The following is a 27,728-nucleotide window of genomic DNA, read 5'->3' on the forward strand; positions in this document are numbered from 1 at the left end:
CTACTTGTTTGAGGTGTTTGTGGATTGAAATACTGATGGGCTTTTGCAATTTTGCAGTAAAACTGAGTAAAGATTTATTAGAGCAGGAAGATCCTTTTTCTAAAATATCATTAAGGAAGTTTATATGAAGTATTTACTACTGAAGATTCTGTTTATGTTTTGTGCTAAGTATTACTTGCATTTTACGTTTTCTGTAGCAAATAGCACTTTTACTGAAGTCTGCCAGTTCAAGTCTGAGTTGTGGAGAATTTGTAAGTCACCAAAAATTGGTTCTGCTAAGAAAACAAGTTTGAAACTTGGTGTACTAGAAGGTTTGTATTTTGCACAAAACATCTGGCAGGTTGTCCTAGGAATTAACTTGACACAGGAGCTTGAGTCCCTTAGGGCGTTATCCATGCTTTTTGCCAGTAAAATCGTTTCTGGGCTTCCCAGTATAGGATAGGTGCATCCACCCTGGAGCAAGTCCAGCGAAAGGCCTTTAAGATGATTAAGGGACTGGAGGATCTGACAAATGAGGAGAGGCTGGGAGTGTTATGACTGTTCCTCCTGGAGGAGAGGAGGCTCAGGAGATCTCACCAATGCACATTAATATTTTGTGGAAGGGAGTAAAAAGATGGAGGCAGACTCTTCTCCACCGTGCCCATTGGCAAAGCATAATGTGTTATGTACATATTCAAAGTCTGCCTAATCATAAAAAGACTCCTTTTTTGTGTGTGTATGTGGCTGGGCCACCATAGAAACAGGTTTCCCAGAGAGGTTGTGGTGCTGCCCCTGTCTTTAGATGCTCAAAGCTGAGTTTCACATGGTCCTGTGCAATCCAGTTTTGATGATTTTGTTTGTAATTGAGAAGCCTCTTGGGGCCAGGTGAAGGACAGGTGTGGATTAGAGGACAGGTGGGAACTATGGATTAGATTTCCAGAGACTGTTCTTTCCAATTTCAATGATGATATGAAACTGAGAGCAAAAGGCTTTACTTTTTTTCAGTACTCTGTTTTTCAGTTGCTTCAGTAACAGATCAGGTGATGGAAGATCACAGTGTTCACTCTTACATTCTGTGGGTTTCTGCTGAGAGCGGACAGCGCCAACCAAGTTAAATCTTGGCTTATCCAGGGCTTTTTCACCAATTTGAGTCTATCAATTTAAACTGGGTGTGGATAAATGTGTGTCAGTTGTCTTCATCCAGTTGATTAATCTCCAAATAACAGTGCAAAAGAGCAGTTGCTACGGATAAGGTCTCTCCAGTGTCTTTTTGCCTTGGTGTTGGTGCTGTTTAATGTTCAAGTACAAAAAAGGTACGTAGAAACCAGAAAGAGCATACCCTTATGAATAAGGAGTAAAGACTTGAAGATTATGTGCTGATATTGAGTGATAAAAGGGAAACTTGAAAAGGCTGTACTGATCATCTTGATAACAGTGCTGTGTTTATTGAGGAATTGGTGCTTTGAATACGAAAGAGATTTGCCAGCTTTCCTGTGTGGTCTCTCACCTAGTAAGTTGTTCAGTACATATTCTGCCACACTCTCAGGAAGGATAAAGATAAGTAATTTAATCTCTTAGAAGCCAAACTTGACAGTAATAGCTGGAGATAGGTAAGAATAGCAAAGTGGGCAGCCAAATGGACAAAATATAAATGTGTGTGTTCATTCTTACTGGCTGTGGAGGTGTTTGCCAAATAAGCAGCAATGATTTCAGGGTATCATTTTCAAACTGAGTTTGTTTCACATGAAACAATTGTTCTGTCTGGATCGTCAGAAACTTAAAAAATAAAATTAAAAAAAATCACTTTGAGGGAAGTTACACAAACAGGTTCACAGCTTAAATATACCTGTGGTTGGTGTCCAGGGATCTGTTTGGTAGCTCCTCAGTAGACTGAGATTTATTCCAGCTTGCCATTCACTGTGTCTGCTCCTGCCCTGCTGATGCTCGTAGGTTGCCCACAGAGAGATGACAGCTGTAAATATGAGACATTGTCATATTTTTTTCAGCTTTTGAATTTTAGATGAAAGCAATCGCAAAACCACATCATTTTGACTAGGAGAGAGAGACAATACAGGCAGAAGGTTTTGTTTTGTTGGGGTTTTTTTGTCTAAAGTAATTTGTGTTTATCATGTAGAATTTTTCAAGGATTCAGTAAAATGTTTTTTATCCAAGTAGACAAGTTACTAATTTACTAAATGTGTCTACTGTTGACTATAGCAAACATATCAGCATTACCAGATTGTGTTAATTAATATTTTTTCCTCTTTTCCTTTAGTAGCCAAGCATCAGGGTCAATTAAGCATGTTACAGAATCTTTAACTGTCACAGAAGATGATGTAATTTGATGCATACAGGATTTTTCATAAGTGAAGTTGAAAATTGATGTGTGGCTTGGTACAGACATGGTTTTGGCCCAGATACATTTTTATTGTCCTTGAGGCTTTGGGATAGTGTATGTCTGTGAAGTTGCAATGCTTAAGATTTTGTATTTTAGTGAATGTTCCAGTTTCCATATTGCAGTTTTCATCTTTCCAAAGTAAACGATGCCATAGCAATTTAGTGCAGTTTGTCTTTTTATTCTTTACCGTACAAAGGAGTTCTGGCTTGGTTAGTTTCAACAATAAACTGCTTTTTACTTGTGCTTTCATTATTCTATACTGATGCTGCGTGCTTTCCAGAAATATGGACTAGTTCAGCAATTTCTTTTAAGAATAGGTGTCATAGAACCTGACACATGATGATCTTTAGGGTTTTTCATTATTGTGTAGTGGAGCTCATGATGGACAGGTTCAAAAAATGCTACAATACACACAATTCCAGAGAATATACCAGCGATGTGTTTGTCACTGCTGTAGCTTGAAATCTGCTATGCTGAAACAATGTAGGGTACAGATACAAATACAAACCCATATTGAGTTTGTTGGCCAGCATGAATACTCATTTCAGTCATTGACTTCTTGTTGCTTTCAGTACATTTACTTTATAGGTGTTGCTGGTACTCTTTGTAAATGTAGAAATGAATCCAGTAAGGTTTAGAGTTACTTCTCCTTGGAAGAGATGTTCTAGGAAAGGTGAAATGGGAAGATGGCAGAGAGACAGACTGCTGTGGTTACTTCAGGCCCCAATAGTCTACTGTAAGGATACTCTCAACAGAAGGAAGGCTTTGTTACACTTTAACTGAAATACTTCATCTCCAAAATCTGAGAGAACTGTAATGCTATGGGATGTGTTTATTTGTGATTTGGAAGCCATGTTTGGGATGAGGAGGAGGATTGAGTACTTAAAATCATGAGTGAAGTATGATTGTTTCTGCCAGTGACTTCTGCATCAGGCAGTTATTCTAGAAGTTGTAACACTTCTGAAAACCTTTGATATATATGTATATATATATATAACTAGGAATACTGTTTAGACTTTTGTAGTTAATCAGTTGGTTGTTTTCATTGAACAACAAACTCTGTTATTTTGCTGATTTATTAAGACTGTGATTTAGCACATGTTCCATGTTTGTTTTGCACTGCTTAAAACTCTATTTACATTCTTGCTCTTAATTTGCAGGTCACAGATCAAAAAACCAAAGGTAAGAATCTTTGATCCTAAGGAGTACTTTTATTGACTTGAGCCAAGATTCAGATCTTTACCAAAACTGTTAGAAAAGGAAGGGGGCATATGAGCAAAGATGAAACACTGAATATGAGTATTCAGAAGAAATAAGTTGAGGTGATTAAAATGGAGAAGCTACAACTATTCTGCAGGTGTGTTGTCAGCATCTAAATACTTGAAGAAAAAATGAAGATTGTGGACGAGATAGGTTAGCTGAAATACTCAGTTCTCTGTTTTACAACAGTTTTAGACAAATAACCAAGACTGAAACCACCTTTATAAAGGGAATGAAAGACAGCAAAAGTGCTGCTTGTAGAGAGGTACCAAAATGAATGGAAATTTCTTGGGGTTGGAAACCTAAATTCAGGCACATAGTAGTCCAATAGAGAAGACAGGACTGATAAATGAGGATCTTGAAATTTGAACTAAATAATGTAGCTGTTGTAGCTTGCTTTGTGTATCAGTTTTTGATAAATTTTGTGGGGAAATTGCCATTAGTGAAAGAAAAGCACTAAAATAGTAACTTGATTTTATGGCTAACAAGAACTTTTTGGGGTTTGGGCAATGAAGCCTATCTAGAGAAATTGGAAAACCCTTAAAAAGTAAAATGTGGTGAATAGTGCATTCATGATGCCAAAGAGAGACCCACTTGTGTTGATCTTACAGTTGTAAAAGTTTTACTCATTGTGCTTAGTTTGTCTAGAGTCTCTTGAGCAAATTTTGTGATGGTGTTAGCTTCTCAAGGATTTGTGGTTTTCTTCTCCAGTACTTAGTAGTCCTGAGGAGCAGCTTGGCTTTGCTTATAGGGGCACATGGTGACCAGCAGGGCAACCTGAAGTGAGCCAAATACAGTTGATCTGTGTAGGAGTGTTTTTTGGGTGAGAGTCAGGTATTAGTGCCTTGCTGAAGAGCAGCACAAACAGCAGCAACTCAGATTTGTTACCTCTGAATCCAAAAGGAGGCAGATTATTTCCCATCTTTCTGTTTGTTTAGGCAGCGGCTGTGCAGCCTAGTAAACAGGTGAAAGCTTGGGTTTTGATTTCAGGTTTCCCATTAAGATGGTGATGCATAACAATCCAAAAGCCAGTTGAAGATCAGGATGCTGGAGCCAGTTACATTTGACTGCTCATATTTTGAAATTAGTCACTGTCTAGGGTATATTCGTTGCCAACTTTACATTTGCAAGAAATTTTGGGCTTAGAGCAAAATTGATGAACGTAGAGTTTCATCCTAGACTACAGAGTTGCACATGGGAGCAAAATGTCTGCTGCTACTGCTTATTCCTGCTTCTTTAAATTGTTTTTGGTTGTTGAGAAGATGGAAGCTGCATAGTATTTCAGAGATTAGATAATGAAAATGAAGAGTCACAGTGAGTTCTTGTAGCTAGCATAGGTTTAAGTGGAAAAACTTCTGATTTTCATCCTTCCTGTTTTTCAGTGCCCGAAGTGACGAAACCAAGTTTAAGCCAACCAGTGGCTGCCAGCCCAATTGGCAACTCTCCATCGCCACCAGTCAATGGTGGCAACAATGCCAAGAGGGTGGCAGTGCCGAACGGACAACCGCCAAGCGCCGCCCGCTACATGCCTCGGGAGGTGCCGCCGCGATTCCGTTGCCAGCAGGACCACAAAGTGTTACTGAAACGTGGGCAGCCCCCTCCGCCATCCTGCATGCTCCTTGGGGGTGGAGCAGGGCCTCCCTCCCCAGCAGCACCAGGAGCAAACCCAAACAACGCACAACCAGTGACAGGAGCACTGCTGCAGAGCGACAGTGGGACTGCAACAGGCAAGTGATGATAATAAATGGTAGTAAAGGAAGGCGTTGGTGCGTGGCAGGAAAGGGATGGCTGAAATTCTACATAAGCCTGGCATTATATAACAGAACTCAGGTTGCTCTTGGGGAGCTTCTGCTGTTTCAGTGTACAGGCTTCTGTTGGCAGCCATGGATATAATTTTTACTACTAGATGGAACGAGAGGTTTAAGTTTTTCAAGTATGCTTTGAGTGGTTTTAATTGGTTGCTGAAATGTTCTGCAGCAAAGTAAACGCGAGGCATAAATAAACAGCATTTTATGGTTGTCACTGAGTAGTTCCTAATGGCTCTTCAGGTTTCTTTGACATGAATTTCCTGTCTTGTCACATTTTTGTATCATCTCGTAAAACAGGCATGTAGATGCCAGGTCTGCAAAGGGCAGGTGTCTGTCACATCTTGTCTGGATGAAACACAAAGGCGACCTATTGCTCCTCACTTCTGTTTTTTGGTAGTAATCTTTTGTACTCAGATAAGCCTTTTTGTACAAGTGGTGACTGTTCTGTTTTTACTTTTCCATTCATTTTGTATACCAGAAGATAAATTGATTTTAGGGTTGTTTGGTGAGCATGGGGAGGTTAAAGCTGCTCTTGAATTTTTTAGACCCTTGGTGAATTGCAGTAGCTTTTCTTCTTTAATTATAATAGCAGAACAAGCAAAATTCCACTCAAAATATCTGCCTTTTAAAAAAAGAGGTGACCTATGAAGTCAAGGACGGCTTCAGTTCTAACAATAAGGATTTTGTAAAAAGAAATATTAAATACTTGCAAGTCAAGAAGAAGAAAATAACAATACCAGTATGTCTGAGTTTTCTTTGAAAATCATGCCAGATCAATAGGATCATGATTTTTTTACCATTGTGGAAATCAAACTTTTTAGTTCTCCGTGATTTGGAATTAAAAACAGGTGACTTGTACAGAATGAAGTCAGCTAGGTGGGATGGCTGTCCTTAATAAATAGGATTCTAGGAAAAATAATAATTCCATTTGTTTTGTGGCTTCACTACTTGAATTCATTTGTAGTGAATCCCTGTTTGACAGAGTATTTATCTTGTCTTTGATAATTGCTGTTTAATAAAGGAGAAGGTGAATGTCAAACTACAATGGCAGAATTTTTACTTATCAGCTTAAAAACAGATGTCTTGGAGATAACTTTTTTTTGATGAAACACCTGAAACAAAACATGGACTGAAGTCTGTGGTTCCTATATAAAATCCTGGTACTGGTATGCCTTCACAGTTATTATAGTAGACTGACTAAGAAAAATTTGTGTTAGTGAAGCATTCTAAAAGTTTTCAAAACTTCTCATGAGCAAAATTTTTTGCTGTTGGGTGTACTGTATGTGGACCATTTTGAAGTATTTTGAGTGACTCCTTAAGTTGTACGTATTTATTTGACACCTAAGGTTCAACTTGAGGTTGAAATTTGATATTACATGTTCTCATATTTTTACACTTCATTTAATGGTGCATTAACAACTAAGAGGGTACTAGTTGGGCTGTATTAGCCAGTGGTTAGTTGCATTATCCTGGTGTAAGTCAGGAGTGCAAACAAAGATATGAGTCCTTGAGACCTGCCTCACCCCATCCATTTTTCTGCTCCATAACGAGTTAACTGAGCTGGGGATCTGACTTGTATTAAAATTACGTTAGGTTTGTTTTTAAAACTGATTTCAGTCTGGATGACTTTTGCCTGTTCACCCAGCTGAATATCCGTGAGAGCATGGACACCAGCATATGAGAGTGTAGGTGTGCCAGAGGAGTGGGAATGAGCAGGTGAACAAGAGAGACACTAGGGCCGTGTCTCTCTTATTAGACACAGCCTTAGGTGCTTCATCAAACTGCTTATGGAAGTGCAGTGTTACCTGCCTCGTACCATCACTGGTCCCACCTTACATCTGGCTATTGACAAACTGAACTTCAGTTTTGGCCCAATGTGGTCGAGCATGTATGCACTGATACTGTGGTTAAATTCATGCCACGTGAAAGAAAACAAAAGCAGGTTCCCAATGGGGAAGACCATGCAGCTTACCTACTTGCTCACATTTTTATATTCACTAGATGGTCATAGGTAGTGTTGCTGACGATAATATCAAAAGTCAACATGTAATCCTTCTTCACATCGACCTTTTTCTACCAGGATTGAAATCCTTCTGGCAAAACTAGTGTCCTGAAAGATGACACCAAGGATACTATTGTCTCATACCGATACAGGAGACTGAGATGATGGGTGTTCTATGTAATTCTTCCAGTACCAGTGGTAATTCAGGGCATACAAGACAGTTTTGGACAAAAAGGTTTAAATTTTATTGGTGAAAAGTCTTTCTTAGTTATGATTATTGCCACTGTCAAAAGCAGCAAAGGAAGGCTGGTTTCATAAAACAGTCCTTTAAATTGTGTCTTAGCATGCTATATGTGAGCAAGCACCCCAGTCTTAGTACTTTTGGAACATCTTTACAGAAATTAAGTGTTCAGTTAAAGCCACTGATTTGAAGATCTTGCTAAGTTCAGAGTTGCCTATGCATCATTCATTGTCTGAACCATTTCTAAGTTCAAAACCTTGCAACCTTGCAGTCTTTTGAGCTTGTCTTTGTCTGTCCTCTTTAAGTTCTTCCTGTGATCTGTGTAATCAGAAAGTTTTTTAATTGGAAGGAAAAAAAAAGGGTTACTCTGTGCTAAAAAGACAGACGGATAAAAATATCAGTAGAGTCATACTTCCTTGCTATTGTTCCGTTTGCATTGAGGTTAAAGCAACAGAAGGAACAGAATGTACTTGGAAACTGCTTGATCTTTTGGATCTTGGTGGGTGGGACTTAGTTGTTGAAGAGAAACTACTGTTCATCAATTCAAAGCTTACAAGGGAGTTTCAACTTTGGTTGTAAAGTCTGGATCCTCATTGGTGGCCCTCAGTGAAGGGGGATCCAGAAGGCATCCATTGGATGTTCATTGTTTAAGCTAAGAATTGGAAGCCTCAGACAGGCACTGAAAGCTGATCTTATCTTCTATTGAAAGTATTAGCAACCAGAAATTGTGATCTTTACTTTGGAATGTATAACATAGGAATTGAGTCTGGGAGGGGAGTCACCCAGTTTTTTAAGCTGTTTGCCTTATTTTCATGGAAGTTGTCATATGAGCCAATACTGATAGTATTAGTATATATTCAATTATGAATACTGCTGCAGCTGTTACTATGGAGTTTATGCTCTGCAAAATAAGTGGGATAACTGATGTCAAAAATCTGATGGTCTATGCTTGTAAATAACCCAGCTTACTAATTACACCTTTTTGGGTATTTTCTTGGTTTATTTTCTTTTAGATTCAGCAATTGGAGGTGCTGCTGCTTCAAATTATGCAAATTCCACTTGGGGTCCTGGAGCCTCCTCCAACAGCGGCACCAACGCCAACCCAACTCACATCTGGGACAAGGTGATTGTAGACGGGTCTGACATGGAAGAGTGGCCTTGTATTGCCAGCAAAGATGCTGAGTCTTCTTCCGAAAACACCACCGATAACAACAGTGCCTCGAACCCTGGCTTGGAGAAGAACGCTCTGCCAGGAAGCACCACTAGTAACAAAGGAAAAGGAAGCCAGTGCCAGTCTGGAAGCGCTGGAAACGAATGTAATCTTGGGGCCTGGAAATCTGATCCCAAGGCTAAATCTGTTCAATCTTCCAACCCTGCTGCCGAGAGTAACAATGGACTAGGTAATTGGAGGAACTCGAGTGGACAAGACAGAATCAGTCCCGGTTCTGGTTTCAGCAACTTTAACCCAAATAGCAACCCATCTGCTTGGCCAGCACTGGTTCAAGAGGGCAATTCTAGGAAAGGAACTCTGGAATCTGATAGTGGTAGCTCCAATGCACAGATTAGCACAGTAGGTCAGACCTCTAGGGAACAGCAGTCAAAGATGGAAAATGCGGGTGTTAACTTTGTCTCTGGCAGAGAACAGGCTCAAATTCATAACACTGATGGACCAAAAAATGGAAACACTAACTCCTTGAACTTAAGTTCACCAAACCCTATGGAGAATAAGGGAATGCCCTTTGAAATGGGCTTGGGGAACCCTTCCAGGAGCACTGACACCCCTTCTCAAAGCACTGGAGAAAGAAAGACTGGGAGTGTTGGATCTTGGGGTACAGCTAGGGGGTCTTCTGGAACTGAAACAGTCTCTGGGCAGAGCAATTCTGGAAACCATGGGAACAATGGAAAGGATAGAGAGGACTCCTGGAAAGGAGCTTCTGTTCAAAAACCTAATGGGTCAAGAAGTGATTCTTGGGATAACAATAACCGGTCTACGGGTGGTGGGTCTTGGAACTTTGGCCCTCAGCACGCAAACGAAAGCAAATGGGGTGAAGGGAACAAATTAACATCTGGGGTCTCTCAGGGAGAATGGAAACAGCTGTCTGGGTCTGATGAACTGAAGATTGGAGAGTGGAGTGGTCCAAACCAACCAAATTCTAGCACTGGAGCATGGGACAATCAAAAAGGCCACCCTCTTCCTGAAAACCAAGGCAATTCCCAGGCTCCCTGTTGGGGAAGATCTTCCAGCTCTGCAGGAAGTGAGGTTGGAGGTCAAAGCACTGGAAGCAACCACAAAGCAGGAAGTAGTGACAGTCACAATTCTGGACGCCGATCGTACAGGCCCACGCATCCTGATTGCCAGGCAGTCCTGCAGACGTTGCTGAGCAGGACTGACTTGGACCCCCGAGTGCTTTCCAACACCGGCTGGGGCCAGACTCAAATTAAGCAAGATACCGTGTGGGATATTGAAGAGATGCCGCGACCCGAGGGGAAGTCTGATAAAGGAACTGAGGGGTGGGAGAGCTCTGCCACACAGACAAAGAACTCAGGGGGCTGGGGCGATGTACCCAGCCAAAGCAATCAAAACAAGTCTGGATGGGGTGAGCTCTCAACCCCAACGGAGTGGAAGGACCCCAAAAGTACTGGAGGATGGAATGACTATAAGAACACCAATTCTTCTAATTGGGGAGGAGGAAGGCAAGAAGAAAAATCATCTTCCTCTTGGAATGACAGCTCTAGTAAGGATCAGGGGTGGGGTGGACGGCAGAGTAATCAAGGATGGTCTTCTGGAAAGAACGGTTGGGGAGAGGAAGTTGACCAAACAAAAAACAGTAACTGGGAAAGTGCAGGAAACAAGCCAGTGTCTGGTTGGGGTGAAAGTGGGCAAAGTGAGATTGGAACTTGGGGTAATGGTGCAAATACAAGCTCTGCTTCAAAGGGTGGATGGGACGATTGTAAAAGAACTTCAACATGGAACGAGACGGGTCGACAGCCCAACTCCTGGAACAAGCAGCAGCAACAGCACCAGCAGCAACAGCAGGAGTCTTCTGGTTCCTGGGGTCCACCGCCCCAAACTCCCAGTAACGGGCGGCCTCCAAACCCAAACTGGAACAATGGACCACAGCCAGCTGCCCCCAAAGAGGAGGAGCCTAGTGGCTGGGAAGAACCTTCTCCACAGTCAATCAGTCGAAAAATGGATATTGATGATGGCACTTCAGCGTGGGGAGATCCCAGCAGTTACAACTACAAGAATGTGAATCTGTGGGACAAGAACTCACAAGGAGGACAGGCCCCACGGGAGCAGAGCCTGCCTACTCCAATGACTAGCAAATCACAAGCATCAGGTACTAGTCTTGTTCCTTTCTTCAGCAAGCTCCTATATTTGATTGTAACCTTAATGCATAAGAGAGATTCTTGTAGCCACCAGTTCTTGACAGTTTTATTCTATAAAGAAAACCAAATTCTGATTTGAATATTTGGTTCTGTACTTAAAGTGTCTTTAAAATTTGAATCTGTCAGTCCTCTGCTTGTTATGCTTCAGTAACTGTGATCTGAATACTGGTCACCTTGCCAGGAAAAAAAATGTTTGTTAGCTGGCAAATCTGCATATTCAATTTGACCTCTGAAGAACAGGTTAAATTACAGAATCAGAAACCTTTAAGACTGGGTCCAGCCATAAGCTTAATAAGCCCAGCACTGCTTAGTCCATGACTAAACAGTGTTCATCAGTGCAAAAATCTGCAGGTCTTATGAATATCTTCAGGCATGGTGACTCAACCAGTTCCCTGGGCAGCCTGTTCCAGTGCTGGACAATCCTTTTGGTGAAAAGTTTTTCCTAATATCCATTTGAAACCTGCCCTGGTGCAACTTGAGGCCATTTCCTCTTGTCCTATTTCTTGCTACTTGGGAAAAGAGACTTCCCCCAACGTGGCTACAGCCTGCTTTCACATATTTGTAGGGAGCAGTAAAGTCTCCCATGAGCTTCCCTTTTTCTGGACTAAGTAGCATTTTTTGCATTTAATTATTAGAGAAATGGGGAGAAAATCTTTACTTAATTTTAGTCAAAAACATTTTGCTCTGAAACACTCAGATAACACTTGAAATTTAGTATGTCTGTGACAGGTTTTTTAGTCAAGTTCAGCTTTGCTGTGTGATAAAGAATACTTGGAGAAATATTTTATTCTTTGGAATAAGGACAAGAAAAAGTTATATAGCCTGGAAATGTATTAAGAAATTATTGTTATGTAATCTTTTCCTCTGACTCAAAGACACTTTAAAAGAATTCAGTCTTGATTTAATATGTACTGCAAATATGTCCTGTAGTCAGTATATAAAATCCTAAGTTAGATTCTTGTAATTAGTCACAAAAGTTCACAGATAGGTGGACAGTGTTATATGTGGGGTTCATGTTTAATCTAGGAGAAGAGTATTACTCCTCATAGCATTCTCTTCATCCCTGGAGGTCAGTGCCCACTCTAAATTAGTTGTGAACGATTGTCAGTTCTGTTGCACACATGCTTCTGAGAGCCCAAAGTTCTGGACAAGAAGAATGAAGCAGTAAATTAAAGACATGGTGCTGCGCTGCAGTAAACAGTTCATTATCTGAATGGTCTGTAATGAAACCTCTTTCTCCTTGTGCAGTCTGGAGCAAAAGCACTCCACCTGCTCCAGATAATGGTACGTCCGCCTGGGGTGAGCCAAATGAAACCAGTCCCGGGTGGGGTGAAGTGGATGATCCAGGAGCATCGACTACAGGCTGGGGGAATGCACCTTCCACCGCCCCGAACGCCATGAAATCCAGTGAGTATGGCCCAGACACCAGTTTCTTTGCAATTGCCTGGGAGATGTTTGTGTTTGGCCTTTTGACATAGGTCACCTGTAGAGGAATTGATATCTGAGGCCTAAAAGCAGCCTTGAATGTTTTTGTAGGATTTTGATGGATGATTATTAAGTGTTTGTAAATGACTGAAACTGTCTTTTAAGGTAGTAAAATTTTCCTGACTAAGCAGTTAAATGAGCAACTCTGATTCTGGAAGTGCTGAAACACAGTAAGGAAATGTGTATTTTTCTCTTTTTCTCTGGCTGCCTACTTGTTACATGATAAGTCGCCTTTTCTGACCATATCAGGAAAAGGCATGCACAGTACTGACAAATTTCACTGTGGAGGCCGTTACATCTTTATCCATGCTTTGATAGTGCAACTTGGCTTTGAATGGATTTTTTAATTGTGTAAGTGAGAAAAATTGTAACTCTTAAGAAGTGCACTTGTAGTAGAAGCTAAGTGCCTACCATAGTGTCTTCTGTGAATGAGATGTTGAAATATTTTGAAAATTTACTTCAAAGTTAAAATTTTGCTATATTAAGAGTTTTTGTGGGTATTATTCTTGATTATGTAAGTTTGTATAATTTTTATTTCCTTCTTTTTAAGGAAAAAGCAACAAACAAAAGCAATGTTATTGCCAAAATGAGTAACATTTGGATGTGAGGTTTCCTGTAGGGACTATTGATGATGCACAGGTGTTACTGAACTTGCCTTGATGATACCCACTGTAAAACTGTTTCCAGCCCAGAAGTTGCTTTTGCAACATGTAATTGTTTGAAATTAAGTGCTGTGTAGATAGCTTTCTCTCATACCAGTTAAATAATTTGGACATTTCTGAAACAAAAAAGCTTTGCTTCCTAATGTTACTGTTACAGCAGGCTTTTGTGGATGACAGGCTTCCCATGTCTGCCCCACAGACTTGGCATTTTGAGGATGCTAAGTTAATTTTAGATGGCTATCTTCTTTTATCTATAAAAAGATACCTAAATATGACCAAAATAAGAACTTCTGAGACTGATCCATTCAAAATTCTGTTGATTGATTAATGCTTAACACAGTCCTTTGAGACTATACCTGGTCACTTGCTTACCATGAATGGTCTGTATGTGTGCCGTAACCAAAGAACTGCAACCTACACATGCTGTTCTGTATGTGAGCTGTCCCCAGCTCTAGAGCAAAATCTAGGGACAGGATACAGACCAGCTGTGATCAGAAAAGGGAAAAAATCAGTTTGGAGCCAAAGAAGGAAGCATAGATCAGTATCTACCTGTTTGAAAAAAGTACATTTATGTAGTTCTGCCAGTATGCATAAGAATATTCTGGTGGAAGTTTCATGTTCATGAGTCCTAGAGAGCTATCAGTGCAGAAAAATAATCTCTGGTCATGTAGTAGTATAATAAATATTTAAGCACTGTCACCTAAAATCAATTAAAGCTGCAGGGACTTCCCAGTATAACATTTCCAGATTGTGTTCTTGACTCTGCAGACATAATACTTTATTGAGGCCTTTTCTGTGTAAGTAGCAGGATTAAAGGGCCAAGAGGTAGATTTTTTGCACTTGGACCAGTATGCTTCATAAGTAGCCCTCAGTTTTAGTACCCAATTGAACAGACTTAAGAAAGCTTTTTCCTCTAAGTATCTGAGTGTTTATTTATGATGCATTTTAAGGTATCTCTTAAACCACCATAAAATGCTGCTGTACTTATTTTCATTATGGTCAGGATAGAGATCCCCATGGCAGACTTATTGCAATTCCTGACTTTTTTTATATTCAGACATGTCAGGTGTTTGCCTTCAGATTCTACTTAGTTGTTACTCCTAAGAGTTGTATGTAATTTTATGGAAGAGTGTAGGGTGAGGGGAGTATTAAGGTTTTGAAGTGCAAGAGGAATTAATTAATAAACCACCTGAACAAGAATCTTCAGCACTCCTGGTTTTTGTGTGTGCTTTGGAGGCTTTCATTTGCACTCAAAAATAGTAGGTTGCCTTTTAAATCAGCTGGATCTGTATAAGAGGTCCCCATTGCTGTTATATCTTTAAAGGTTTGACATTTCTTTAAAATAGTTGCACAACATGACATGTGAATGTGCCACCAAATCTCTCGGGTTTTGGAATACGTGCACAAGTTTTTACAGCTGTTAGAGTGAAGACACATTTTTGAATTTTTTTTTTTTAATTCCTTTGCGATTCTGATGATCTCAGCCAATGTTGCAGTGTCACATCACCAGCTGCATGGTATTGTAGACTGCTTTTGAGCTTTTTTTTTTCGTGTTTCTAAAGGTTCTAAATCTATGCAAGATGGCTGGGGAGAGAGTGATGGGCCAGTGACAGGAACACGTCATTCCAGCTGGGAAGAGGAGGAGGAGGGAGGAGTCTGGAACACAGCAGGCTCTCAGGGAAGCAGTTCCTCCCACAACTCAACAAGCTGGGGACAAGGAGGAAAGAAAACACAAATGAAGGTAAAATGCTTGAATGACTCATTACTACTACTGTGTTGTCTGAAAACAGTCTGACTGATATGTTAGAGCACTATGCAGTTATTTTTTAGGAAGGTTTTGCAGAGTTACAGCAAGGGGCCTCTTAAACTAGTGTAAAAAAAGGGAGGTTTTTGGATTTACTTTAATATATTACACCTGTTATGACTAATAAATCTTCCAGTAGGTGTCAAATTCTTTTGGTTTGTACGCTGTACAGCCATTACTAAATGGAAATAAGTATCCCAAGGCTATTTCTCTTCTCTTGCTTACACATCTTTGTTAGGTTGCTGCTGTTGTTCTTGCATAGCCTGCTGAAGTTTGCATTCCACAGTCCCTTTGGCACATGAACTTCTGATTTCTAACAACTGTTGGATTTATGTCTGACTTATGTTTGTTGTTGTTGACATTTGGCCTCAGACAGGAGCAGGAGCTTGGCTGTAGTCCTGAGTAAATTTCTTTTTAAGGTTTGTTTGCATTGAAGTTCTTTAGTACAGTAACACTTGTTATTGGATTAATATTAGAAGGACTGTGCTGTGTCTGCTTCTCATGAAGTAGGTAGGGCAGACTCCAAAGGCAAGGCACAGCAGTTTCCTGAGACATGGAAGTACTGCTGTGATATGGTGGGGAGTTTCACAATTCATGTTTCCCAGAAATTATTCTCAGGCACTTTTTTCCTCACTTTAAGCTTTATTTCAATCACCAAAACAACTGAAATTTTTCACTGTTGAACTGTGTTAGTATTGGTTTTGGTGATCTCTAAATTACACTAAGACCAAAGAGAGATGCTGGTCAGCTCAGTGCCTGTGCAAGAGACACCATGCTAAAGGGAAGAAAGGAAGAAATCTGCCTCTGAATGCACTGGATTAAAGAAAGGATTAAACTATAACAATTAAAAATAAACAGTGTTCACAAAGCTTGCCAGATTGCAGAATGAAACTGAAGGTGTGATAAACATTCTACATGACAGTGTTCAGCCAGTTTGGAATATCTAACAGTGGGCAGTTGTACAAGACACAGTATTTGTTAAATGTTTCCAAACATGTAAATACTTAGAGTTATTTTATCAGGACATTAATTTCTTTGGTACCAGAATTTTCATTTTAAACATGTGCATCTCAAGGATAAAGAAGAATTCAAGGAATCAAGTTTCTTAAAAATATTTTTCTCCTTTTTTTTTTCAGTGTGCATTAAAAGGAGGAAATAGTGATTCATGGATGAACCCTTTATCCAAACAGTTTTCAAATATGGGCTTGCTAGTAAGTAAATTTTTTTTAAAAGAAAGTGCAACTTTGTGAAAGAGCTGTAAGCTGTAAATAAGTCAAAATATCCACTGTTTCACAGTTATTTATCTGCATCTGCTATGCTGGGGTGTTGATTATAATACCTGTAGTAGCTGGCTCAGAATGGCTTCTCAGAAAAACCCTAAATCTACAGTGATTCCTAAAGTTACTTTGTGATAGCTCCTTCTCTGAGGTTGCAGTTTCCTTGCAAGTAATAGATTTGGGAGGGAGATGGGTGTTTTCTCATTTTGTTTGGTTGGTTTTGGGGTGGGAGGATTGTTGCATTTTAGTGTGGGGTGGTTTTTTTTGTTGCTTTGTTTTTGGATTTGTTTTTTTTTTTTATTTTGCTTTCATAACATGCTGTTTAGAGCACTTAACATAGAGGCTCCTGCCTGTAGTGTCAGACATCTGTGATAAGTCCAAGGTATTCATTCTGAATCTCAGCCATCTATCAGAAAAGGAGACATACAGCTCTGTGTCTGTCCTGGCTGAATTTATATTTGAGGTACAGCAGGGTCTTTTTAGCAAAAAAAGGGCTCATCATAAATCCATAAGTAAAGATTGTTTGGTAAAGTGAATAAATATCACATCATTCAGAAAAGGACAGAGCCCTAGGGAAGTATTTTAAAAATAATTCTATATAATTTTTTATATAAAGGAACTTCTGACAAGCCAATTTGCAAAATATTTTGCAGAATATTGTGCTAGTTGTCATCCTGTGAAGCAGGAATGCTATGTAATACTGGCTAGCAGAAGATAACTATACAGAGTTTGTGTGAGGAGTGTAGGTCTGTACAAGCTGACACCGACATGCTTAGGATCAGTTTGCAATGTCTTTTGGCTCTCAAGCTCTAATTCTGTTTGCTAGACAGTAGTTGCTTCTGAAAGCTATGGGAGCACCCTGTCCCACACTACCAACTGAAGAATCCCATGGCAGTACACTTCAAGATTTGATGGCATGACAGGCCATGAGGTTGAGCTAGCATTTTGGCCGCTGTTTTCAGTGTTTTGTCACTCAACCTCTGGAACACAAGGCCAGAGGTTCATTTATGGAGTGGCTGTCTGTGCATCTTCCTGTGTTGCTGTGTGAGTCTGCTTTCACGTGGGTAATCTCGCCATGCACAGCCTTAGGGGGTTGAGGCAAGGTGTGTCCAGGGTGATACCAGAAACCCTCGTGTTCCGTTTCAGTTTAAAGTAAAACTTTCATTAGCACAAGCATGTTCTTCCTGCATTCTACCTTTCTGAAATATTTCTCAGCATTGAATAGAAATCAGAACTGAATTGTGTTCTGTTTTTCTTTTTTCCCCCAGAGTCAAACTGACGACATTCCAGGCAGTAAGATGGACTTGTCTGTAGGTGAGTATATTTTAATTGCAATGCATTTGGAATGTGAGATCACACGTACTGTTTTTATGAGGATGATCTGCTGTACTCTGGAAGGGTTTGATTCTTAGTTTTAGCACCCTTCATAACGTAAGGGCATAGTAAAAAGCATCTTCTGTCTTGTCTGTAAGCTTTGACTCTGGTGTGCAAGATCAGGATGCATACCTGTACAGAGCTGAGCTATAACTTGGGGCAGAGACATCTTTAAGACTGTTTTAATCTTTCGAAGTTTATATTCATTGTTACTGTTTCAAGACAGTGAAAATCTTTTTCATTTGGTAGTAGAGTACTGTTTTCCCTCCTGCCAGTAGGACATCCCTTTTACTACAGCTTAGTGGAGGTGATGTGAGGGGGAAAAAAATATCTTTTCTCATTGATTTTTTTTTCAGTTGTGTGCCTCAGGCTATTACAGATTACTTTTCAGTAGAAGTAGATTTTATGTTCTGGATAGCTTCACCACCATTGCTACACAACTTAAGCATCATGGGCTGTGTGGTACCAAAGGTAGAACTGTGGTAGTCAAGACTTACTTGCATCTAATACCTGGTGTGGATTTGGTATTGTAATACAATCCAGACAGATGCAGTGTCTTTCAGCTTAGAATCCATTACATTCTTAAATTTCTGTCACACTTCATGGAGGATTCAGTTGTTCATGATTCCTAAAATTACCGTCTTTTCTGAACTAGTTAAGGGTCTCAGTCAGAGATTGTAAGGATATTTATTTATATGGTATGATACAGTTTTGTAAAAGGTAACAATTTTTTGATCTCCAGTTTGGCCTCATGCGTCCTCCCTAGAACTCAGGCTCTGATTGTATCATGCTTCTCTAAAGAATGTCTAGGTGGAGATCAGTCACCATCATGGGTATTCAGTTCTCACCTGCCTTCAGATGCTGCTGGTAAAAAACAGATCTAAGCATGTACAAATGAAGAGGATGGTAGCCTGGATTATGTTGATTATAGCTCTCTTAGTTTCTTATCTCCAAATTAAGGATCCTTTGGCGGCGCTTTCAAGGACCCTCAGGCTATCAGAGCTTCTGAGGAGGTGACTGCTGCTCAGAATATCCTGTGAGAGGGTGCAGAAAGCCTGCATCTTTTACCTTGATATGTTGCTCTCTAAGTTTAGTGTGCCCATCAGTGGTGGCATCCCTTGATCTTAGGTAGAGCCGTGAATTATGGCTTGCATTCTGTTTCAAAGGCAGAGAATGTAACAGATCTTCGTAGGTTTTTTGGTTACTTTTACATTTAGCAGTTTTGCTCTTGTTGCTGATGGCATTTGTTTGTGGGAATCTATAAGCTGTTTTACTCAGCCCAGGTCTACTTCTAAATTTTAAAAGTTGGACTTATTTATGAGATAGGCTTGTAGGGTCCTCTTTTATGAAGATGGTGTAACATTTAACCTCTTCTATGTTTCTGCATGTAGAGAATTTGGGGCTTCATATTTATTCGTACACAAGTGGTTTTGCCTACTGAAGAGGGTAATTCAAACTTTTCACATTTTGTCAGTTGTCATGTACCACATAAGGTAAAGCTATTCTTTACCCCCCTCCATTATTTATAGCTTTAGTTGATGGGTTCAAAGGAAAAGACTCCCATGACACATTTCAAAGTTGCATTAGAATTTTCTGCGAATGGGATAAAGGAATGCAATCATTTCTCTCAGTGAGGCCTTGTTTATACTGGAGTTTAAGCAGCTGCCTCAGCACTAAGTGACATGCAAATCTGTGCTTCAAGCCTTCAGAGGTACTCTTTTAATGCTCTGTGTATTTTACAAGGCATCATTCAGTAATGTTTGAGGAGCTGATTGGATCATCAGGATAACCAGAGGGATGGAAGGGTGTTTCTGTGGCTTAGTCATCTTGTGTTGGCATTGACCCAGTTTCATTTCAGACAGTGATGCAACTGTGCCTCGCTTTCAGTTTCTTTTCAAGCAACTAATGGCCAGGGCTTCCTGTGTGGAATTGAAGCACATGAGCCTTTTAGTGCACGTTGCTGGCATTGTGTGCAGTGGTTTGATGTAGGTATTGACAGCACTGAGCTGTTTGTGACACTCTGTGAGTGCTTTTGCAGAGCCAGTTGTAGCTTTCAATATGTATTAGAAAGGGATCAGAGAACCACAAGCTCATCCAGGTCAGTATGACTCCAGTTACAAGCTAAGATATGTAGGTGATTAGTCAACTGTCTTGTGATAAATGATGTTGAAGGCAATTGAGAGGATTAAGCTGGATCAGCTTTGAAAGCTGTGTAGGTAATAAAAAAAATCCATGCAATTGGTCAGTGGTCAGTTTCATAGCTTCTTGGCAGTGGCATCGCTGTGAATATTAATAGATTGGGATAGGACATTATAAAGAGATGCTGGATTTGAGAAGCTTTTTCAAAAAAAGTTGTCTTGAAGGTGTTAAAGCGATGAGCTCTCTGCTCTGATAAAGGTCCAGTGTTTTGTCAGTGGTAGGGTAGGTTATCCGTCACCAACTTCCTTTGGAAAAGTCACAGATTTTCTTGTTAATTGTGCTGACATGCTTTTAAAATGATTCTTGGAAAGACCATCTGTGCTACCAACTAAACAGTATTCTTTAAAACTAAAAATACCAGTAAAGCTCATTTCTGTCACATCCGTATTTTAAAACGAAGATGTTTTCCATCTACTCCAACGTAGCAATATGCATCTAATTGCTTACAGGTGTCACATCTGACCAAAAAGATTGTTCCTTGGCAGCAGTTCAGCATGTAAGGTGGAAAACTTCTTCCAGTCAGCTCTTTGGCTGTTGATAAATCGTTTAGAGAAAATCGATGTCTTGTTCACCATCTATGTTTCAGTTTGGTCATCTGTTACCGACATCTCATACTTCACCAGGTTACTGACTAAACAATGGCAGGAGACTTTAGAGGGTGTTTGAGAAGTGTCTATGTTATTGGTTGTGTTATTGTGTGCGGGCTGAAAGAGCTTGGTTGTCTGTCTGAAGTTACAATATACATGTTGATGTCTTGTGTTTTAAGAATTAAGTTCATATGACTGTAGGACAACCTTGACCAAATAATGTGCATGTGACCAAATTTTTCAAATGATCTCAAATAATTTCTCAATGTCAAACTCAGCAGAAGCGAAGCAGAATACATGGAGAACTTAAACAGTAGTCTTTCTACATACTGAATCCCAAAAAATTACAGTGCAGGTTTTGGGAGACTTAGAGAGCTAGGTATTAATTAATATAATTACTTGAAACATTTGTGTTTATATCTCTATATAAATTTTGATAAATACTTCACCGTAAGCTCTATAAAGTAAATTGGCATGCTCAGTGTTAAATGAAACTTCCTACATTTATTTTTCAACACTTTTAATACTCACTGTAGATGTTCTAAATTATAAAACAGATGTAATTAATACCCTGATCTTAAAGAGTATTTCTTTGGCTGTGAACCTGCTGTCATGAGATTATTTGCACTAATTTCTTTTTTTTGTTACAGGTGGTCTCCCAGATAAGAAGTTTGAGGTAGATAAACGAGCTGTGAATCTCGGGGATTTTAATGACATGATGAGAAAGGATCGATCTGGGTTCCGTCCACCTAATTCCAAAGACATGGGAACCACAGATAGTGGGCCTTATTTTGAGAAGGTGAGAGAAATATCTTTAAATAAATTAATAGCTACCTCTTTGTTCAAGATCCCAGTTTTCACCCTACTTCTCAGCAGGTGCTAGATATTGAATAACCCTGATTGAGCTCAGTAGTAAAAGGTGTGAGGTAGTTTTATTGGTAGGATGAATGTGTGTATAAAACAGGTGTCAGGTGTGCATAGGCAAATGAAATTGGAGAAAGTGAGGCTTTTTATTCCAGAATAGACTGGTTTTGATGTAGGCAGATGCCTTTCTTTTTTCTTGGAAGGATAAACTACTGGTAGCAATAAAATTCGTCTAGGTTTCATCATGATGATTCTTTCGGCTACTAACTACTGTCATCTGCTTTGAAGAAAATTGGTTGAGATCTAAGTAAATATCTAAGTAATCACAGTCTTCCGAATATTTTTCTTCTTTCATGTCTGGCATTTATTGGAAACACCCTTTCTAAATTCCACAACCCCTTATGCTGTATGTCCGTGTACTGTAAGCTTCTGTACGACATCTGTTTCTCTGTGACATCTGCTGTATGTTATGATAGTGTTTCTTTCATATTCTTGCCTATTTTAAACAGAAGCTTTCACTGTTATTATCAAATATTAATTGCTTCCCATTATGAATTGGAGAGTGTCCAATAGATGCAGAATGCTCTAGGGCTGTTTTGGTTTTTTTTAGATACAGTTTATCACATGTAAAATGGAAAACAAATTTGGTTTAAAAATTCTGAAGGCGTGTTAACTGTCTAGGAATTTTTTAACTCCTCCATTTTGGTATAACGAGCCAAAAAGCAGTTTTGTCAACTCCCTCTGGTGGCATAATTAATAAATACTGTGAGCAAAGCTAATGCGTTTCCTAACAAATTATGCTGGTAGGTGTGTGCTAACACTAGGAATTCATTCAAGATTTGTTTGCTTCTGTAGTGGTAATAGCCACTATCAGAAACTAATTCCATGAGAGTTCAAAATGTATTTTTAAAAAGAAAACTTAAGAGTTTCTCCTTGGACCAAAATCTTAATTGTCAAGTGGTCATTTGAATCAGAAGTTTTGTCCTTGTAACTGCTATTACAAATTAACTTTGCTTCTTCCTAGTCACTCACCGTCCCTCTTTCTCTCCTCTTGCGTTCTGTTGCTTCACTAACCAACTCCTGCTGTTGGCTAACTGCTGCTTCAGCTGACTTTGCCTTTCTCCAATCAAGATGGGTGCCTTGGGGATGAGGCTCCCTGCTCTCCCTTCTCCCCTTCTCCCAGCTACAAGCTGTCTCCCTCTGGTTCCACACTATCCAACGTCGGCCTTGGGGCAATCGGCTCAGGGCTCAGTCCCCAAAACTTCGCTGCTAGACAAGTAAGCAGGCCACCTTCTAAGATGCATTGTTATAAGGCTGCAACCTGGGCTTAATCCTGGTTAGTTGGTTGCTTGCATTTGTTTTTCTGCTGGATAGGTTAAAATTGTTAATGGAAATTTCAGCTGTCTCAGGCCATTGAGAATCAGTCCGCTTCGGTTCCTAGCATCAGAACATACTTGGTCTGGTTTTGTTGGCCTCTTCCTAAATTGCAGTGCAGCAGCAGGTGGATGTGCTTTTCAGAAGTCGTGAAGTTAGTGGTATCCTTTACTTCAATTGCTGGCTTAAAACCTGGTTAGAGGCTGTTGATTTGCCTCATCAAACCCAACACTGAAGTTTTTCAGACTCCACTCAAAGGCCTTATATGTAGAAATGACCCTGTAAAAAGTTGCAGTGATTTAGCATTTTCCCTGTTCCCTTTTCCCTTCCTCACAGTTCTCAAAGTAAGAATTGATTTAGTAGCCTTTAAAAATTCTTGAAGTAGCAATATTTTTATGTACAGGGAAATGGTGGGGAACTAGTTAAGTGATTAACAGCAGTTTGGAAGAATCTCTGGCTTTTGTATTCTGTATTATTTTAGAAGAAAATAGTTTAGGAATACTAGGAAATGAAAGAATAGTACCTAATTATTGCAGCTGGTCTAGCTTATGTAGTCATATGCCTAACATGATGGTGTTTGTGTGTGTTGTCTTTCTGTTTCTATGTGACACAGTGTTAAACATCAGATTAAGTCCAAAATTTGAAGACATGTTGTTGATCTCAGTGTGCAGAACTCTTGTTATAGAGAGGAGTTATAGAGAGAGCTGAAAGTGTAACTAAGGCTTCAAGGCCTCTCAAAAATTTTAGTGTGTAGTTGACTCCATCTACCTCTTTCCAGGGTAAAACCTTTTGTCTTTTGGGAGTTTTTGTTTGTCTTCCTGCAAGCTTAGGAGTTGCTTCTGAATGAGAAGATACATTAGGTGGAGAGAGATGCAGGTGAAAGAGGCAATCCATAGTGCTGCCAGTGTAGAAGCAGGAGGAGACTCTTGTGTTTGAGCAAAAGGATAGCAGAGGATACACAATATTAATGGTAGGAGTATTATGCACAGTGATATGACAGGATTTATGAAATCCTGATATATAAGGGAAGGAAAGCTTTTAGTGAAGGCTTGCACAATCACAGTTTGGAATTACAGATTTATGTTGGGTGCAACAATGCTGGCATGGACAGGCAGAATAGGGAATGATGGCTAAAGAGTGGAAAATACACTCTTCAGAACCCCAGGTGTCTGAGGGTCACAGACACCCTGATAGCAAGAGATGGGAAATTCTGAGGGTCTTGAAACTGAAAAGACAAATTCATGGCATGTAAGGATGCTTTGGAGTATGAGGTTCAGCTTTTAAAAGCAAGAGAATGTAGCTTAGTTAGTGTTTGAGACTGTTGGTAGCATTTCTTACTTTTTTTAAAAAAATGGTACCAAAAAAAGTCTGCTGAAGAGTCTGAAATCATGAAACATAATCACAAGTTTTCCTGGGTCTTGTTCATGCATTAGGGTTTATTACAGAAGTTCCTTATAAATCAGTAAATAATTCTCATTGAAAAACTCAAACAGCAAGTATTCTTGTATTAGAAAATAAACCACTAAAAAAATAAAACCCACAACTATTTTTCTCACTTGAAAATTTTCTTCAAATTTAGTGGGAGAACAGGGGAAGGAAAATATTCAAATCCAGAATGTTGAAGTTTTCATGGCAGAAAGGAAATTTTTGGAATTCGAATTCTAAAATAGTATTAGTTAATGAAAGGCCTACAGAGGAAAAAAAATAGCCTTGTGAGTGATATCTCAGCAAACTACTCAGGAAAAATACCTGTCTTGTCTAAAATGGGGGACCAGAATTATTGTTGCTAGAGTCTTGCCATGCTTTTAAGCCAGTTGGAATGAAGTTTTTAGTTTGCTGTTTGTACTCCAAGTTTCCATTTCCCAATACATAAAGTGCAAAATATTAAAACATTAGATTTGTCATGTCTTGAAGTTAGTAGATAAACGTGACCAATGTTCGAGGAGAAACGACCTGCATCTCAAAAATGTAGTACAGTGGTTTTAGCCCAGGTAGAATATTACTGATTTTAGCCAAACGTCTGTAATTCTAAGGGAACTCTGTTTAAGTCGGTAGCTTGGCTCATTGTTACTGAGATGTAGTTATTAGCATAGCCTGCAAGATTCGTCTTCTCACTACTGCTTTAATTTTGTAGGGTGGCAATCATGGTTTGTTTGGAAACAGCACAGCACAATCGAGGGGCATGCACACACCAGTGCAGCCACTAAATCCTTCCCCCAATATCCGGGCGCAAGTGCCTCCCCAATTCCTTTCTCCCCAGGTAAGGAATTCATAGCAACTGATTACTTGTAAAAGTAGAGCTACAGCCTTCAGAGCACATCATTGACGTTACTTATGCATCTGTCTTGGTCTCAATTTGATGTTAAAAAATTGAAAAATTGGATAAGATAAAAACATTAAAATTCATAGTGGAAGTACTTAAAACGCAGTGCAGAAGCTTTGGCATTCTGTATTATTCCAAGGCAGTTGATTGTAAATGCTCGCTACCAGTATTTTTAAACCTCAAAAGTGAATTTGGGAATCCTGTGTCTTACACAGGCTTTTGCAAAGTATTTTAAAAAGAACAAATAAACGTGAAAGCTTACAGTGTTTCTGAAGTGTGACAGGTTGCTTAATTTTTTTAAGTAGTCTTGTCCTGTCCTTCCTTTACCCCCCCCCCTCCCACCAGAAGAGAGGTTTGATGAAGGGGCTACATGTTACATTTTCATTGCAGAGCTTAATCTTAAGACCTCAGGGTCTCCAAATGTACAAGTTTACCTTTTGCTTTGGACTTGGTGAACAGTTCTTGAGATTCTCTTGAATTGTGCTTGTGTAACTCTGCAATAATGCAGGGAGAAATGGAGGGATTCTTCTCCACCTACTCCTGTCTTTTACTATATCTTATTCAATGTTCAAAGAGATTAACTCTTTCTGTGAGGCACTGTTTCTTTACTCCAGTGACTGCCTGACTGCCTTTCTTTTCCCTTGTCAAGCAGTACGTTTTTAATGTGAAAATGCAGTACTGTGATTACTGGTTAGCTGCATAAATATCAGCATTTAAATTTAGTACAGTCTCTGGCACCTGATTGGTTGAGGGAATAACCTTTGTGTGTGTGTCTGCATCTGCACATGTAATACTGTATACTGTCAATTAAGTGAGGTATTCACTCTGCCCAAGTTATAGATTGTGCATGTTTAAATGTGATGTGTTAATAAATCTGCAGTGTCTTTCCCAGAACACCATTGAAGATTGGTGTCATGCTTGTTCCTGTATAGAAATACTTCATCATCATTTCCTGGTAGCAGTGTGTTCAGGATATGTAACTGCTTTCCATGCAGGTTTCGGCCTCCATGCTCAAACAGTTTCCCAACAGTGGCTTGAATCCTGGTCTTTTCAATATGGGCCCCCAGCTTTCTCCACAACAGATTGCCATGCTGAGCCAGCTTCCACAGATTCCCCAGTTTCAATTAGTAAGTAACTAGTAATCTTGTGAGACAAGACAGTTTGCAAATTGTCTGCTGGGTTTTCTTTTTATGCTTATTCTAATTCTGTTTTGTTCTACTGAGGTTATTTTGTGCAAGTATTCCCCTCTTTGCTATTTGGGGTAGTAAAGTCCTGCTAGAAGGCAGCAGATAAACCAAATAGGCCCATGTAATTATTGTGGGTTACAGTGGGTTAGTAATGACTCTAATTGTACAGAAAGAAGTTGTTTGTGGATTTTTCATGAGGTTTTCTTCAGAAAAAGCTTCAGACTTAGAGTCATAGTGATGGTAATAAAGCAGGACCAAATAATTCTGCTGCACAGTGTTAAATTAGAAACATTTAACATTTAAGTGAGGGATGTGGTATTCTTCTAATGCATTCATTGTCATTTTATTTGAGTGAGTGGAATGAGAAACAGTTTACCTAACTTCTGAGCCAAGCGTTTCCTAGTGAATAGCTCCTGGCAATTATATTTCGCTTGATGAGCTCTGTATTTTCACTCTTCCCACCCCCCCCTTATCTTATAGGCTTGTCAGCTCCTCCTTCAGCAGCAGCAGCAGCAACAGCTGTTACAGAGCCAGAGAAAGTTATCTCAAGCTGTGCGACAACAGCAGGAGCAGCAGGTGTGTGGCACTGGTTTTGTCAGTCATGTGAAGTATGAGGTTTGCTGGGGAAATGCAGTCTGCAGTAGAGATGGTGCTGGCTTCAGTAACATCACCTGCTCTCTTCACAGTGCACTTTTTGGAGAGCAAGGTCTTTTGTATCTCCTCTAATTCACTGTTTCTTTATGTTTACTGGAATTTGCATTGCAGTATAGCATAGATGAAGCAGTTTTTCTTCCATTTACAGATTGCTCGTATGGTGAGTGCCCTCCAGCAGCAGCAGCAGAGGCAGCCTGGCATGAAGCATTCGCCATCCCACCCCGTTGGGCCTAAGCCACATTTAGACAGCATGGTACCCAATCCTTTGAATGTGGGTCTCTCAGATTTACAGACCAAAGGGCAGATACCTGGATACGGTTCAGGTGGTAAGTGCTCTGTGGAAGTAGGTTTGGTGCATTGCCTGTAGCTTCCCTATTATTAATATGGTAGTTGTGTTAGTCACTTATGTCTGGGTCTAGAGATGAGTAATTTATGTATAAGGATTAGAGCAAAGGTTATGACAAGTGTCATATAATTGAATCAAATTGAATTATTTTTCATTGCATGGGAAGAAGACAAACCTAAGAAGGAGGCATATCATGGCATATTGACATAACACACTTATTTGGAAGTTGCCCCTTGAACATACCTTTTGCTGTGGTTGATTTCTTTTTCCCACCTTTTTGTTATGATTGCAATGACTCCCCATTTAAAGATGCTTAAAAACAAAACAGAAGATGACAATTGAGTTTTATTTGTTTGTTTGTTTCACAGGCTTTGGCTCAAGTGGCATGGATTATGGCATGGTGGGAGGGAAAGAGGCTGGAACAGAATCCCGCTTTAAGCAGTGGACTATGATGGAAGGGCTGCCCTCTGTGGCTTCACAAGATGCCAATATGCACAAAAATGGTGAGAATGCC

The 27,728-nt window shown here is 39.8% G+C and overlaps 1 protein-coding gene across 6 annotated transcripts in view; it reads left to right on the forward strand.

Annotated features, from left to right (window-relative positions):
• TNRC6B (trinucleotide repeat containing adaptor 6B) overlaps positions 1-27,728 on the forward strand; it is a 132,275-nt gene that overhangs the window by 79,464 nt on the left and 25,083 nt on the right. For 3 of the 6 annotated variants that reach the window (XM_063154585.1, XM_063154586.1, XM_063154587.1), the window contains 14 exons: positions 3,538-3,559; positions 5,020-5,364; positions 8,702-11,029; positions 12,327-12,485; positions 14,788-14,966; positions 16,166-16,240; positions 17,575-17,620; positions 21,117-21,265; positions 22,437-22,607; positions 24,839-24,964; positions 26,023-26,154; positions 26,695-26,790; positions 27,017-27,194; positions 27,583-27,717. In XM_063154585.1, coding sequence (XP_063010655.1) covers positions 3,538-3,559; positions 5,020-5,364; positions 8,702-11,029; positions 12,327-12,485; positions 14,788-14,966; positions 16,166-16,240; positions 17,575-17,620; positions 21,117-21,265; positions 22,437-22,607; positions 24,839-24,964; positions 26,023-26,154; positions 26,695-26,790; positions 27,017-27,194; positions 27,583-27,717 — 4,141 coding nt within the window. The remainder of the gene's footprint in view (positions 1-3,537; positions 3,560-5,019; positions 5,365-8,701; positions 11,030-12,326; positions 12,486-14,787; positions 14,967-16,165; positions 16,241-17,574; positions 17,621-21,116; positions 21,266-22,436; positions 22,608-24,838; positions 24,965-26,022; positions 26,155-26,694; positions 26,791-27,016; positions 27,195-27,582; positions 27,718-27,728) is intronic. The other 3 variants (XM_063154588.1, XM_063154591.1, XM_063154589.1) reach the window with 2 other exon arrangements.

The sequence above is a fragment of the Melospiza melodia genome, chromosome 4 (genome assembly GCF_035770615.1).
Source record: "Melospiza melodia melodia isolate bMelMel2 chromosome 4, bMelMel2.pri, whole genome shotgun sequence".
Classification (NCBI taxonomy): Eukaryota; Metazoa; Chordata; class Aves; order Passeriformes; family Passerellidae; genus Melospiza; species Melospiza melodia.